Source organism: Protomyctophum parallelum (assembly GCF_964188405.1).
Source record: "Protomyctophum parallelum genome assembly, chromosome: 11".
NCBI lineage: Eukaryota > Metazoa > Chordata > Actinopteri > Myctophiformes > Myctophidae > Protomyctophum > Protomyctophum parallelum.
The window spans coordinates 27887669-27901702 of record NC_139707.1 but is presented as its reverse complement, the minus strand read 5'-3'; the positions used below and the strand labels follow the sequence as shown (position 1 = coordinate 27901702).

Below are 14034 nucleotides of genomic sequence, written 5' to 3'. Positions count from 1 at the left end.
TGGGGGTTTGTTATCGGGCCAGGTGCTGCGTGAACCGAGCCGGGCGGGCAGGTGGTCAGGTGCTCCGGCTGGAATGTGTTTTTCCAGACATGGCATCAGAGTCTCTGTGGAACTTCCACACCGAGAGCTTGGAGTGCATTAAAACCTCTACAAAATCCAATGAGTGCAGTGCGCGCTGCGGGAGCCCCGCTGTTAGGCCACATGAAAGTGATTCCATCTCTTCCCAATCCACTCCACGGCCCTTCCTTCCTCCGCTGCCTGATGCGTGGGAACTGAAGCCTGATGCCTTCGTCCCAGTGCACCGTTGCCAGATTTTGTGAGGGAAAATAAACAACCAAGTCTAGGAAAACAAGACCAAAAGAAGTGACTATTTTGCCAGGCCACATGAGCACTTTAAACCTATATACTGTATACATCGGCTATTTGAAAATAGCCGATCTACAAGCTCACAACGCGATCAGCTATAAAGAAATCTTGAATATTTGGACGATTTGTAAAGCATTCTAACAACATATCTGGTACGGGGTTCCCTGGCACTAAACATAATCAAATGGGGGGCAAATGCATATTAATTTGGGGGACCGTGTCATGAACATTTTTGAGAACCACTTGCTTAAACAACCTTTAGGAAGCAAGCTCAAATAAGAAACTACACTTTAGAAACTAGCCCCCCCCCCAAAAAAAATGCAACCTGCAACTACTGTACCAATCTTTCCAAGCGTGTCAAGCGGCTTTACAGAAAAATAAGTCCAAAATCACTTCTAATAAGCGGACATGGCAACACTGTCCCAGTTGCCTACAGGAGGAAAGCCCTGCTGGTTCAGGAGATGAAAGGGAACGGCGTTCTAAAAATATGCAGTGTTGCAGGCAGCGAAAACGTGTTATTTCCAGAGAGATAAAATTGGAGCTTGACATTTACAGTATGTTCTGGCCTAACTGAAGTCAGGTTTAAAATATTTTTTTGAAAAGGAAAGCTATTGGTAATTTAGCCAACTAGTAGGGAGATCCATTTCCTTATCCGAGGTACATTATGTAAAAAAATAATAATAGCTATATCAGGCACGTGGTGTTTGTATTTGATTTCAGCTTGATTTATACTTTGTTGGGTGCCGGTTTACAAGCTCACAACGTGGTGTGATGATGGTGTCATGTTACGGTACATGTCTTTACCTCAGGTACTTACCATACCGGATAGATGTAATCCAGTACAACAAATATCTGTGTATATATTCCGCCTTGCTCCCCCCCCCCCTTCTTCTTCCCTTTCTCTTATGAAAATCACAAACATTGTTTTACACCGTGTGATGTCAGATGTGACAATAAAGCTGATTATGTTGTGAGCTTGTAGATTGGCAATCTTTGTGGGGGGGGGGGGGGGGGGGGGCACACCATAGTACGACAAAGTATAAATCGGGCTTTATTCATCGTTTTAACGCAGCAGTGTGGAACTGGCGTGGTGCGTGAATTTCCCAGGTCCACCTGAGTTTGAGGTCAGAGAAGCCCTGCCTATCGTATCGCTGTGATTTTATTTTAACCAGGTGTGCACAAAGCAACAGCTAATGTGTTTAGTCGTGGATTTTCAAGTGTTTGTCGACAGATTTCTTCATACTCTAAATGAACTGATAAGTTGCTGGTGGGTGTCCCTACGTGACCCGTAGTTCATGTGACTAGAGTCAATATTGCAGATAGGAGACACGGAGAGATAAAAGCTGCAGTTTGTTTCCCAGGGCCTGCTGCGGCCTATACCTGCCCTCGGCACAGTTGTTAAGAAGGGGCAAAAGTCTTGTGTCATATCCTGACAGACCAAGAAATCTCCATGAAACATGTTTAGTCTGTGTTTTTTTTGCAATATCCGCCTTAAGAGCTCTGCACCAAGGAAGTCGGGTGGGAGGGACACTGTGTCCCTGTGTCGTTGTGTTTGAGAATGTTAATGAGGTTAGTCGCGAATTGGCTTGCACCACCTTGTTAAAAAGTGGCTGTTCCCACACAGTAGCCCCCATCTGTTGACCAATAACGTCGCTGCTCCATGAACAGGAAGTTGGGGGTGGTGGTGATGAGAGGGACAGAGAGGAGGTCTTTGGGAAATCACCTCTTCTTGGTTCTTCTGTTTCTTTAAATTCTTACCCAGGAATCTGTCAGACAGTCCACAGACTCCACACCACACAATTGGCCTCACTCACGGATGTTGAGGAACTTGGGGGGACTCAAAAAAAGATCTACATTTTAAGTCAAAGGCATGCCTTGGCTAAACATTCTGCAAATGAATGTGACTTTTAAAGAATCATTGTGTTGCAAAGTTTCAAGAGCTTTTAAGCCCTGCTTTAGGATTTCCTGTCATCATCCACTTCAGGACATGACATAGGCTACTGTACAGTACTGGTAAGTCATTGCAAGGGGAAGTTGGTTATTTTAATAGGGGAAAATACGATACCTAACTGTGATATCCATGCTTAATTACCACTTTTTGGCAAGTTTTATTAATGTAAAAAATGTTGTGGCAAATTTAGGTTATTTTGTGTACAGATTACTTGTTTTTGAGTATGCATAGCTTATTTGTGCAGTATTCCAAAGATTGTACTTTAACCAACTGCTATGGTTTTCTTGGCATACTTAAGCTGTTTTGTCTTGATTTAATCATGGAATATATTCTTTGTGGCATTGCGCCACAAAGAATATGCGCGTGCGTGGGGTGGAGTGCAGTGATTAACCTTGCCAAAACGTGCAATTGTTTAATTGAAAAGTAACAGTTTTGAACATTTCTTTGGACGCGGTTTCCACCCGACAGAGACGATTTAGGATGAGGGCCTGTGCTCTCAAACGGGGACCAAAGCAGCCAGGAAAGAGCTGGATCACACGGCGGGTCACCAACAAAAAACGTAATTGGTTGTAAAGGTCATTACTGACATTTCGACAGCACAGTGTGTCCTTCAGAGTGAAAGTGTTAATAGTGTGTTTGTAGTGGAGGTGCTAGACCAGACAGAGGAAGCGGTGGACTCGACACCCGCATGGCACCAGAGGATGACTTGTCTGACTTCTCGTGGCTTACCGTCTTATCTTTTACAGTCTTTTACAGTCTTCACATCGTCTCCACACACACTGCTTTGCAGTTTGAAACCCATTAAAGACTTGAGGTCGATTCTACAAATGCCTTCTAAATCAAACCGTCCCAAAATGATATGTATTTGGCCGTGGACCCACATCTCAAAACTGTTTGTGCCAGGGACCCCCCTACTAGCCCCCTTTTTTTTTTTTTTTTTTAAGATATTTTTTTTGTGGCTTACGCCTTTATTGGTTTTTTAAGGGATAGAAAGTAGGCTGACAGGAAACGGGAGAGAGATGGGGGGATGACATGCGGTAAAGGCCGTGTCGGGTCCGGGAGTCGAACCCGCGGCACACCGCGACTGGATCACCAGTCCGGTGCCCAGACCGTTACGCTACGGCCTGGGCAGCAGATTAGGTTTAAAAAGATCTAAATCATTACACTTTAAAGATTTCCTCAAGCTCGTGTATGCTATTTATTTTTATCGATAACACTGTTCTAAATCCTAAGAGTTTTCAGAAAAACGTATGTTCCTATATATTATATACCGGTATACCGGATAAAATGCCTCGGATGCTCTCCCGATTTTAACGGGTTAAGATGCCATTCTTTGAAGTGGCGCCTCCATTCCGTATAGTATCATCATTGTTTTCAATTAGTCCCCGGCGGCAGTCTGAGGGACAGTTGCGGCAGCTAAACATAGCTCGACACAACAAGCACATTGCATGTTGACACAACAAGCACATGCATGCCTCGGCGCATACCTCCAGCCACCAGGTCGGTGAACCCAAAGCCCACTGAACACGCCATGAATTCAAGCCCCTCAAGGATGTCGTAGAGGTGTCAAATGTTTATTTGCTCAAAAGGCTGAGGGGTTTGACCGGCCCTCCCCTTCACATAGGCCTGTGAGAAGTGTGGCCGGTTTTGTTGTGACTGATGATGGATGGCTCCAGTTTACTTAGTGGTTGGGGTTGTGTAGAAAAGAAGAGTTTTGTGTTTGGAGACACTGATTCGGCATCGGGGTCAGTCACGGCAGTCTGTGGTTTCCATGACCCTCAGCGGTGGTTTATCTGAGGCGGAACAGGTGACTGTTGACTCGGCAAACAACGTAAAGACATGGTCATTTTGTGTCCTCCGCGCACATACTGAGCTCATTAGTATCCACACTGTTGTTGTGTAGTCACATCTACGTTAAACCACTTAAACACTATACTTTAGTTAACTCCTGTTTTCACTCTGTGGTCAATATCTCCACTGCAATTCCCAGAATATAGGGACGCTAGTTTGCTAGTGGTTAAAAAAGTAGTTCACTCAAAATAAATATTTATTTTCTATCAATTACACACGCCATGAAGCCTTGAATTCATGGATATTTGTTTGTTTTTGTCGCATTCCTAAGCCAATAATTTGATAACCGGTTCATCTTCATGGATATTTGTTTGTTTTTGTCGCATTCCTAAGCCAATAATTTGATAACCGGTTCATCAGGAGACTCAGTAGGAAACTCTTTGGGTCATATAATTATTGGCAAAACCCCCCCCATCTCCATGAATTCAAGGCTTCATGGCATGTGCAATTAATAGAAAATGTGTCATTATTTGGGGGTGCTCCTTTAAAAGCACACCACATCTCAATGCCAAAGCATGGGTGTCTTGGATAACTGCTGTTTATCTGCCTGTGTCTGACACGCAAGAGGATGGCATGACATTCACAAGGTGTGTGACATTCGTCACACACCTTGTTGATTCGGTCACCCCGCTGCATATTTGAGTCGTCCCACCACAGGGCATGGCTGTCTGGAACTGAAGGCCCCATACACACACCTCAAAAAGACTTCTCTTTATGTGAGCTGACAAATTGGAGCCATTTAAGTTTAATTGAATCTGAAAAATAATTATTTACCGTGTTTCTGCTCTCATCGCCAAACACTCTTGTGACTCGTGATGGTGTGGAGTCTCTCTGTTTTCTGTGAATCTGATGCCAAAGTCTGAAACACTTCTCTGAAAACTTGCCGTTTGACTTGTGATACTCAATTAGAGATGACTTAGTTAGTTTTACATCAGCGCTAACCACTTTTCTTCTTTTATTCCCCTCTGTGTTGGAGAGTTGAGGGGGAGATGGGTCTAAATTAAGTCTAATGCTACAACGGTGTCTCTTGTCTAAAATAATAGATTTTTGTCAGGAGACACCGTTTTGCGATGGAGTAATTATTTCAGAAGAAATGCAGAAAGCCCTGAGGGGCTATTTTCAAGTGTGTTCAGAGAAACTGCTTCCCCTCCCCTTGTGAATATCTCAAGCTCTTCGGTTTCGTTCATTTGTGCCGTCGTGTCTCCCGATTTCTGCAATTACCCTCACTTACCTGCCCACCGGGTAACCTAACCCTCACTTACCTGCCCACCCGCTCACCTGACCCTCACTTACCTGCCCACCCGCTCACCTGACCCTCACTTACCTGCCCACCCGCTCACCTGACGTTAAAGGTAAAATGCCCCTCAAAGAAAGTCAAAGTTCAGACTGAGGTCCAGTCAAAGCTCCAGTGAGACCTGATCCTCTTTGGAACTTCTAGAGGTCATGACCCCACGCCCCCAGCGCCATATGACCCTTAGAAGCGGCTAAAGGTAATTAGGTCAGGCAATTTGAATACTGTGCTGCTATTTAATACTACACTGTTACTGGAGCTGATTTCGGGTTGTGGTAACGGGAGCCTAAATTATAAACCGTCTAATGAACACCCTTAACTATTTTCAACATGGTTCAACCTGGTGAAATCGCAAAGATAGCATACAAGCTCACAATGTACAACAATGTGTTGTAAATTAGCAATTTTCATTCTACAATTGAAGTATATCGTCTCTGTCGGGTGGAAACCCCATTTTGTCCAAAACTGTTTACTTTTCAGGAAGTATCAAAAGAACGTATCTTCGCACCATGTTTCGAGCTTCCGGATCAAGTGGGATATTAACTTATGAAAAAAACAATATAACAATATAGTGGTTAAAAGAGGTTTCTGCCCGACAGCAACACTATTGGTTAAAAGACTCAAATGTTGGTTCCCGTCCCCTTTCATCAATTCTAGAGCCTAACTAATGCCAGATTTTTGGGTTTGATCCTGATTTAGGAGAGTCCTATTATCCGTGGTGACTGATATTTTGTCACAAACGATTGCCTTTCTTGCAGCATCATCACAGCTAACAGGGATAGGGGTGTGTGCTGTTTCTGATGTGTTTTATCCCTGTGTGTTTCAGGTCTGTTGATGGTTGCGTCGATGACTGAAGATGCACGTGGCTGCTGTTCATCTCCTGGCTCTGGTGGCCATATTGGACACAGTGAAGAGCGACCGCATCAACTTCTACAACGTTAGACCGCCAGTGGATGGTATGGCTGACCTTCTTAACAGTTTGATGCATCATAAATTGATATGTCATGCAGCCAATGTGTCTTGATTTTAACACTAGGTAGATTTATTGATAATACACAGTAGAGAGAGAGACAGGAACCAGGTAGAGAGACCAAACCTGCAATTTGCTGTCAGGCTACATTCGAGCATGTGGTATGCACCTTAACCGCTAGACCATCATGATTCGGCGCCCTCAAACTTTAATCAAATCTAAGTTAAGAGATTATTCCCCCATTTTTATCCAGTTTTGTATGCGTCTAGTATGGAGTTAACATGAATCTAACTCTAACAGACCCCCAGGTGTGGTTAGAATATTAAAATATGTATATTCCCTGTGTATTTTTGGTTTCTTCCTGAAAGCTGAAAGCCTTTGAGTCAAAAGGCCCAGTCGAAATACACATGATATTGTGACATCACAATATCATCCCCTCCCCTAACCCCTCCTCCTTTATCATACGTCGACATACAACAACAGCTGTGGGTGCGGCTTCAGTTCAGGTGGATCACCACCCACCTGAATACCAGGCATACTTAGGTCAAACATAAGATGGTCTAGGACTCCAAAATCAGGCTCTAATCATGATGCGATAACATTGAGTACTGTTGTCTGACATTATAGAAATACTTACTGTCTTAGAGATGTCATGGTTGCCTTGCTTTGCTCTCCACAGCCACTCCTTTCCCAAAGAGTTTCAAGTGCTTCACCTGTGAGCGAGCTCACGATAACTACAACTGTAACCGCTGGGCGGAGGACAAATGGTGTCCGCAAGGTGAGGGAGTGCTTTCTGTCACGGACACACGCAGGCAGGCACACACACACACACACACACACACACACACACAGAGAGTCCGATATGTGCTGGCTACTGTATATAGCATGGGAATGGGCAGTAAAGTTTTAGATTTTTAAAGGCTCCCATCTAACCAAATGGGCACAAGCGTAGCCTGTGGGTACTCCGAGAACAGGTACAACGGGTACTCTGACACAGCAAATACAACAACAACGGATATTGCATTAACTTGCAGTGCGAGGCGTTGTGAGCTTGTAAATCGGCTAGTTGTTTATCTGTGGAACCGAGTCAAACTAAATGTAATGCCTACAATCACGGCCTGAAGTTTGGGAACCCTTGGAACTACATATGTAACATACATGCTGTAGGTTAGAACTGAACACAGACAAAATATGGCACAGCTGATTCTTTTAAACCGTATTGTCCTGCTAACCCCCTAAACAGGCACTGATGATGACCATGAAGAATATTTATGTAAAAATGGAGACAAAACCTGTATCCAGTGATTCCAGTCAGTACAGAAATGAGAGAGATGTTTAAAAGTATCCCACCCCCACTTTTTGTTCCTTTTACATAGATACTCGGTTCTGTATGACGATCCATCACTTCAACAATCATGGAAAAACCAAGTTTGTAACTAAAAGATGTGCCGTCCCTGACGACTGCCAGATGTCAGGCTGCAGACGCCACAGGGACAGTGGACACACAGTAAGTCTGAGCCTGTACAAATACATATTACAGTTTGACTGATATATCCACTTGTAGCAAGTCTGTAGAAAGCCTGTATCACTCCAATACAGGGACACAGGTCATACGTATAATAATAATAATAATAATAAATAATAATAATATTGTTTGAGTCATCCCACCACAGGGCATGGCTGTTGACTCCTAGGTTCACGTGTTGTTTTGTTGGTTTGTGTGTGTTTAGCCTCTACTCCCTCCTGTTGTGACTGATTCACAGTGTGACTGAGTTCTTGTTGTCCTAGTCTAGTCTTCTTTGTCTTGTCATTATGTTTTTCTCTTTTTCTCCTCCTCGTCTCTTTCTTCAGACTGTGCCCCAGGGCAGTGTAATAACTGGATGGGGGGGCGCACTACAAATACCAAACCTATGACCTATGGTTTTTTGTCACTGTATATTTGCGCATACGTGACATTTGTCTTCTGCATTTACCCTTCTTATAACTACTAGGAGCAGTGGGCAGCCATTAGTATGGCCCTTAGGGACCAGTTAGGGGTTAAGTATCTTGCTCAGGGACACATTGGACACATTTCTGAGGCATTGCCCACATTATCCACATTGCTGTGGCCTGGGTTTATAAACACATTTATTGTAGAGATGCTGTCTTGACAGAGGAAGCTCTCTCCTGACTGACTGAGTGTTTGAGTTAGGTGTGACTGGTCCGCACACCTGTTGTAATTATCCATTCCCCACAGAGGCCAGATAGTTTAGTTTGGATTCAGGACGGGGGCGTGACTTCTTAAATCGACCATCACCCACACACCCACGTGGCCATTATTTGACTTTAGTTTTTTGATGACATCGGTATCTGTAATTTTGCAGCTGCAGTGTCTCGGTTTGTAACCACTTTCAACCTTGTGTATAAGACTATACGTGAAAATGTTCAAAGGTTTTTGAAATGTTCTAAAAATGTTCAAAGATAGCGGATCTACAATCTCCCAGCACCTGAGCAATCGGCATTGATTGGACTCACAAATCTGCCATCAGACGGGCTTTAATAAAATATGCACAATGCACAGCCATTACTATTTTGACTCCATATGACCGTATCTGTATCCTAGGTGATTTTAACGTACATGTTTGTTGTCCGTCATCAGCTTTTGTCACTGATTTTATTACACTCTATGAATCCTTTAATTTAGTACAGCATATTACCGGGTCCACACATAAAAAAGCTCATACCCTTGATTTAGTTCTCTCCCATGGTCTCCCTCTGTACAACATTAATGTGGTAGAGTTCCTCCCCTCAGATCATAAAGCCATCCTCTTCCAGTCCTTACTCCCTTCTCCTCCTCCCATGCCATCTATGTCCTATTGCTCACGGTCCTTTAAACCTGTAATCTTTAAACATCATCTACTGCCCTGCTCTCAGTAAATTATCTAGTTAAAGGGATTGTCACATTAAAAAAAAGGTTTTGGAATTGTTCTTATTTTTTTTAGGTTTTCTAATCTCAATTGCACCCAAAAAACATGAACTTTTTACATTCAGTAGATTTTCTGTGATCTGGGGTTTTCTGGCTCAAACGGGTGCTCTGATTTGCCGGCAGTAAGTGATGTAAGACCCTGCAAATCCCATATACGTTTAGAAAGGTGCTATACAAATAAAATTAATGAATTCATTCATTAATTCTGTTGCTCTCTTCTCTTCTCTTCTCTTCTCTTCTCTTCTCTTCTCTTTCCTATCCTCTCCTCTCCTCTCCTCTCCAGGAGTGTGTGTCTTGCTGTGAGGGGATGATCTGCAACGTGGAGGTGCCCACCAATCAGACAAATGCAGTGTTTGCACAGACACAAGCATTATCCAGTGGCTCGACCTCCACCGTACAGCAGAGGAGGAGTCGGGCCTGGTTGACCCTAGTGACTCTGGGACTGAGCCGATGGCTCCTGTTGGTGTGACTCAACCAGGGGAAGAAGGTTGCTGGCAAACCTTTTAGCGAAATGCCTCACTGGGGGAAACAACCCCACATACACAAATGTGTTGGCAAATCACGGGTGTCTCCCAATAGATGCGAATGACCAAGCACAGTAGACATTCAGACGGTTGCTACCTTGTTCCACTTGGACATTATGCTATTGTCCTGAACACAACAGTATTATGAAGACAAGACGGATTTGACTGGAATACGTACAGCATGACAATGTCAACTCCAATGGAGTTATTACAGTGTGACTCACTGTGTTGATGGTGCACGGAGCTCAACGTGTTGACGGTGTACAGGAGTGTTTCTCAACCTGTGGACAAGGATAAAAACTGGTCAGACACTGGGGTTTAGAACCACAAAACCGTGCGGTATAACCACACAAACCCTTCCAAGCATGTGGTTGGAGGAGCCGTCCGTACTCCGGCGTATACATGCTTTTACGCGTCCCTAAAACATTCTGTAGGATTATTAATGGACTGGGGAATGTTAATAATGTGTTTCTCTTCTTGGGATCACACACACCCTATAGCGAAAACGTAAATTATGGCAGAAATGATAACATAAACACACATACTGGACAAGAGATGTAAGTGATGAGTCAGGCTTTCAAATTGTGTTGTGACAGAAATAATATGGCACTTACTGTACAGTATGATGATGATGATATTGCCATTATTATATCCTAATATACCTTATGTAATAGATGTTTTGCACTTGAATGCCTTCTACCCCTTTTTTATGTAAGATTATTTGATTTTAAACATTTCAATCAATTTGAAATTTGAATAAATTGTTCTTGTATATTATTTTGTGTAATATTTTGAGTGTCAAAAGTGTTTATGACTCTGGTGATGTTTGTAAGCAGTCTTTCTTAAAGGGGAATATGAGTGGTATTCCCCTTTATCCCTTTAAGACCTGAGACCGATTCTACAAATATTTTCTAAACGTTTTCTGAAAAACATGTTACTATAAATCAGTGGTGCTCAAACTTTTTAATGTCAAGGACCTCCAGAATTAGGCATTTGGCCACGGACTCCCATCTCAAAATATGTAGTTCAATGATGGAGGAAACTCCAAGAAGCAAAGATTTGAGTTAAAAAATGTTCACTTACAAAAGAAAAGGAAAAAATATTTATACCGGTATACCGGCTTATCCGTAGTCGGGTCGCGGGGACAACAGCTCCACCAGAGAGCTCCAGACTTCCCTCTCCAGAGCAACATTAGTGACTTCCTCCTGGGGGATCCCGAGATGTCCCAAGGCCAGTGAGTCGATGTGTTTCCTGCCAACTGCGCCTTGCACAGATTTTTCAAAAATGGCAGCTCTACAAGCTCATAGCTCGGCACGAAGTGACACGCTATGAGCTCATGTAGATCTGCTAGTTATGACGTATAAAATAATCGCATGGATGCTTTCCCGGTTTTAACGGTTAAAGGGGAAATCTACCCTAAATCGTACTTTAGGGCCTACATAGTTGTTATTCCAATGATCTTGGAAAGTTAAAGCAACATCTACAAACATAGATGTAGAAGTTGAAGGAGAATATAGTCTGACTTGATGTGAGCGGACTGCATCAGAGTGTGGCAATTCTCCGCTGAGCGTGTTCTGTGTATGTTTGTCAGATAATGGAGGGGCTGCGCTGACGAGGTCTCATGCTGATTGGATATCCTCAGCTTGAATCAAACACATCAGTCTATGTGCAGTATGAAACCATAATTGCATTAGCCTATTAACTAGTTAATTTATTTCCGACTGGGGAAAAAATGTCAAATTATGTCGAATTTTTTTTTTCTTCTTTAGTTGAGAACAAAGTTACAAGTATTAACCAGTGGTGTAAAGTAACTAAGCACATTTACTTAAGTACTGCACTTAAGTACAATGTTTAGCTATTTGCACTTTGCTTGAGCATTTCCAATTTCCAGTACTTTTACTCCACTACATCTCAGAGGCAAATATTGTACTTTTACCCCACTACATTTATTTAAAAACTTTAGTTACTTTGTAGATTTTCATTATTGACAAAACATTCACTAACCACTTCAGCCCTATATACTGTACATTTCGGCCATTTGAATGGCTTATCTACAAGCTCACAATGTGTCGCATTGCGACACGTTGTCAAGCTTGTAGATCAGATAAACCAGACTAGGAAATCTAAACCTCATGACTTCTATTTATGAATGAATGTGTCATGTGACAAATTATGAAGTTCGACATCTCCTATGACAAATGTAATGGAAAATCATGGTGACTTGACTGATATGGGCAGTTGGGCACCCTGTGCCTTTCATCAGCCTCATTACCATTGGTTGGTTGCCTGATTGGCTCCAATAGGCTGTTTGTCTTCTTCAAGCAACGTGGATAAATTGTCATGGCTGATCAACATCCACTCCTTTTCCTTTCTTTCCATCTTTTCATTTCATTTCACTGTCAGGAAGGAACCTTTTATTCAAACTATGTGTTACTTTTTTCATAAATGAATGCCCTATACTTTATCATATTTCAGCGTCGGAGTTGCAGATATACAAGCTCGAAGCGTGGCTCAAAGCGATATGTTTTGAGCTTGTAGATCTGCTGCTTTTGATACTGAATCCTGAAATATGAGGTTTCCACTTGACAGATGTTTTGTAAATAAATATGTATTTTTGCATTCTAAGAGCCATAACCTTTTCTGTCAGTGTACAAGCCAATTAAGTTCTTTTTTTTCTTCGTTTAGTTTTTTGTGTGTGGACGTTTTCAAAGTCAAAGTCATATGATTAATAATAATAATATGATTAGTCACACACACACACACGTTGCACGTTCTCCGCATTTGGAGTGGTGAGCCGCAGCCATGCTCGGGAATCATTAGTTGTTAGTCATTAGTTTTCTTCTCAGTCCTGGCTTTAGCCTTCATGGTAAGCCCTGAATTTACAGCAAAAACCTTTTCTACTTTATTAAAGACCCTTCTTTTCTCTAAATTTAGTTAAAGTCGTACTATTTGTCACATACATTACGTGACACACATACGTTTGCGAGATTTGTTCTCCGCATTTGACCCATCTCTTGGAGCGGTGTGAGCCACAGCTTGCCGTGCTCGGGAATCATTTATGTACTTGGTCTAACCTCCCAGTCCAACCCTTGATGCTGAGTGCCAAGCAGGGAAGAATTGGGTCCCATTTTTAGTCTTTGGTATGACCCGGCCGGGGATCGAACCCCAACCTCCCAGTTTCAGGGTGGGCACTATAAACACCAGGCCACTGAGCTGGTTTCAGATTATGCCACCATCCTACTTCTCTCGTTCAATATCTCCCTGCTGATAGGTGCCGGCCCAGCCCGTAGGAGTATGTGCAACGACAAAGTTCCCCCAGAATTGAATTCACAGTCAAGACACTATAGTCAAGATAAACCATTTATTTCAATAATATTGCATTAAAATTGGCAGTGTGACTCTGCTCCAGTGATACCACAGATTTATCTGCGCGAGCAAGCATCACACAGAATTTGAAATGACAAATCCTCTGCAGCACAGCCTAAGATACAAAAATATAATTACATGGACATAACATTGAACCCTTAAAGGTCATACTTAACCCATTTTGACCTGAGATCAGATTCTAAAAATGTCTGTTTGAAAATGACAGTTTTCTGAAAAATCTATGTTTCTATGTCAGTCGTTCTTCGATTTTTCAAAAATAGCACTCGGTGCCGCGCTATGAGCTTGTAGATCTGCTATTTTTCAATAGCTAAAGCATAACATAATGCTAACACCAAAAGGGGTTCCCGCCCACACAGATAGAATGCCAGCCACAGACTTCCATACAATTAACATGCTGACACACTGAAGAGCTAAATGCCACAGGGATGGAGGCTGGGCAGGTGGAGGGAGCTTGATCACTGACAAGCAGAACAGTGCTCTAAGCGAACTTCGTTCTACTTAGAGATCACACCTGTGTATCATCATACATCATCTGGCCAATCACAATTTGCGTACTCACTTTTGTCTTCATTCTTCAATGTTTGTATTTACACACTTTTGTCTTCAATGTTTGTATTTACACACTTTTGTCTTCAATGTTTGTATTTACTATTAGGGAACGATGCAAGTAGGAAACACATGGCCCACCCATGTCGGCAACTCTCGTTAAGTGTAGTTTGTTGTTAGTAG

The 14034-nt window shown here is 42.6% G+C and overlaps 1 protein-coding gene across 3 annotated transcripts in view; it reads left to right on the top strand.

Moving 5' to 3' along the window:
* lypd6b (LY6/PLAUR domain containing 6B) overlaps positions 1-10615 on the top strand; it is a 32554-nt gene extending 21939 nt beyond the window's left edge. The window contains exons 1-5 of one of the 3 annotated variants that reach the window (XM_083776928.1): positions 2260-2379; positions 6286-6415; positions 7109-7207; positions 7806-7936; positions 9678-10615. In XM_083776928.1, the coding sequence (XP_083633054.1) occupies positions 6316-6415; positions 7109-7207; positions 7806-7936; positions 9678-9863 (516 nt within the window). In that variant the 5' untranslated portion in view covers positions 2260-2379; positions 6286-6315 and the 3' untranslated portion in view covers positions 9864-10615. Of the gene's footprint in view, positions 1-2259; positions 2380-2856; positions 2877-6285; positions 6416-7108; positions 7208-7805; positions 7937-9677 lie in introns of those variants that run through there. The other 2 variants (XM_083776929.1, XM_083776927.1) reach the window with 2 other exon arrangements.
* Positions 10616-14034: the final 3419 nt, after the last annotated feature.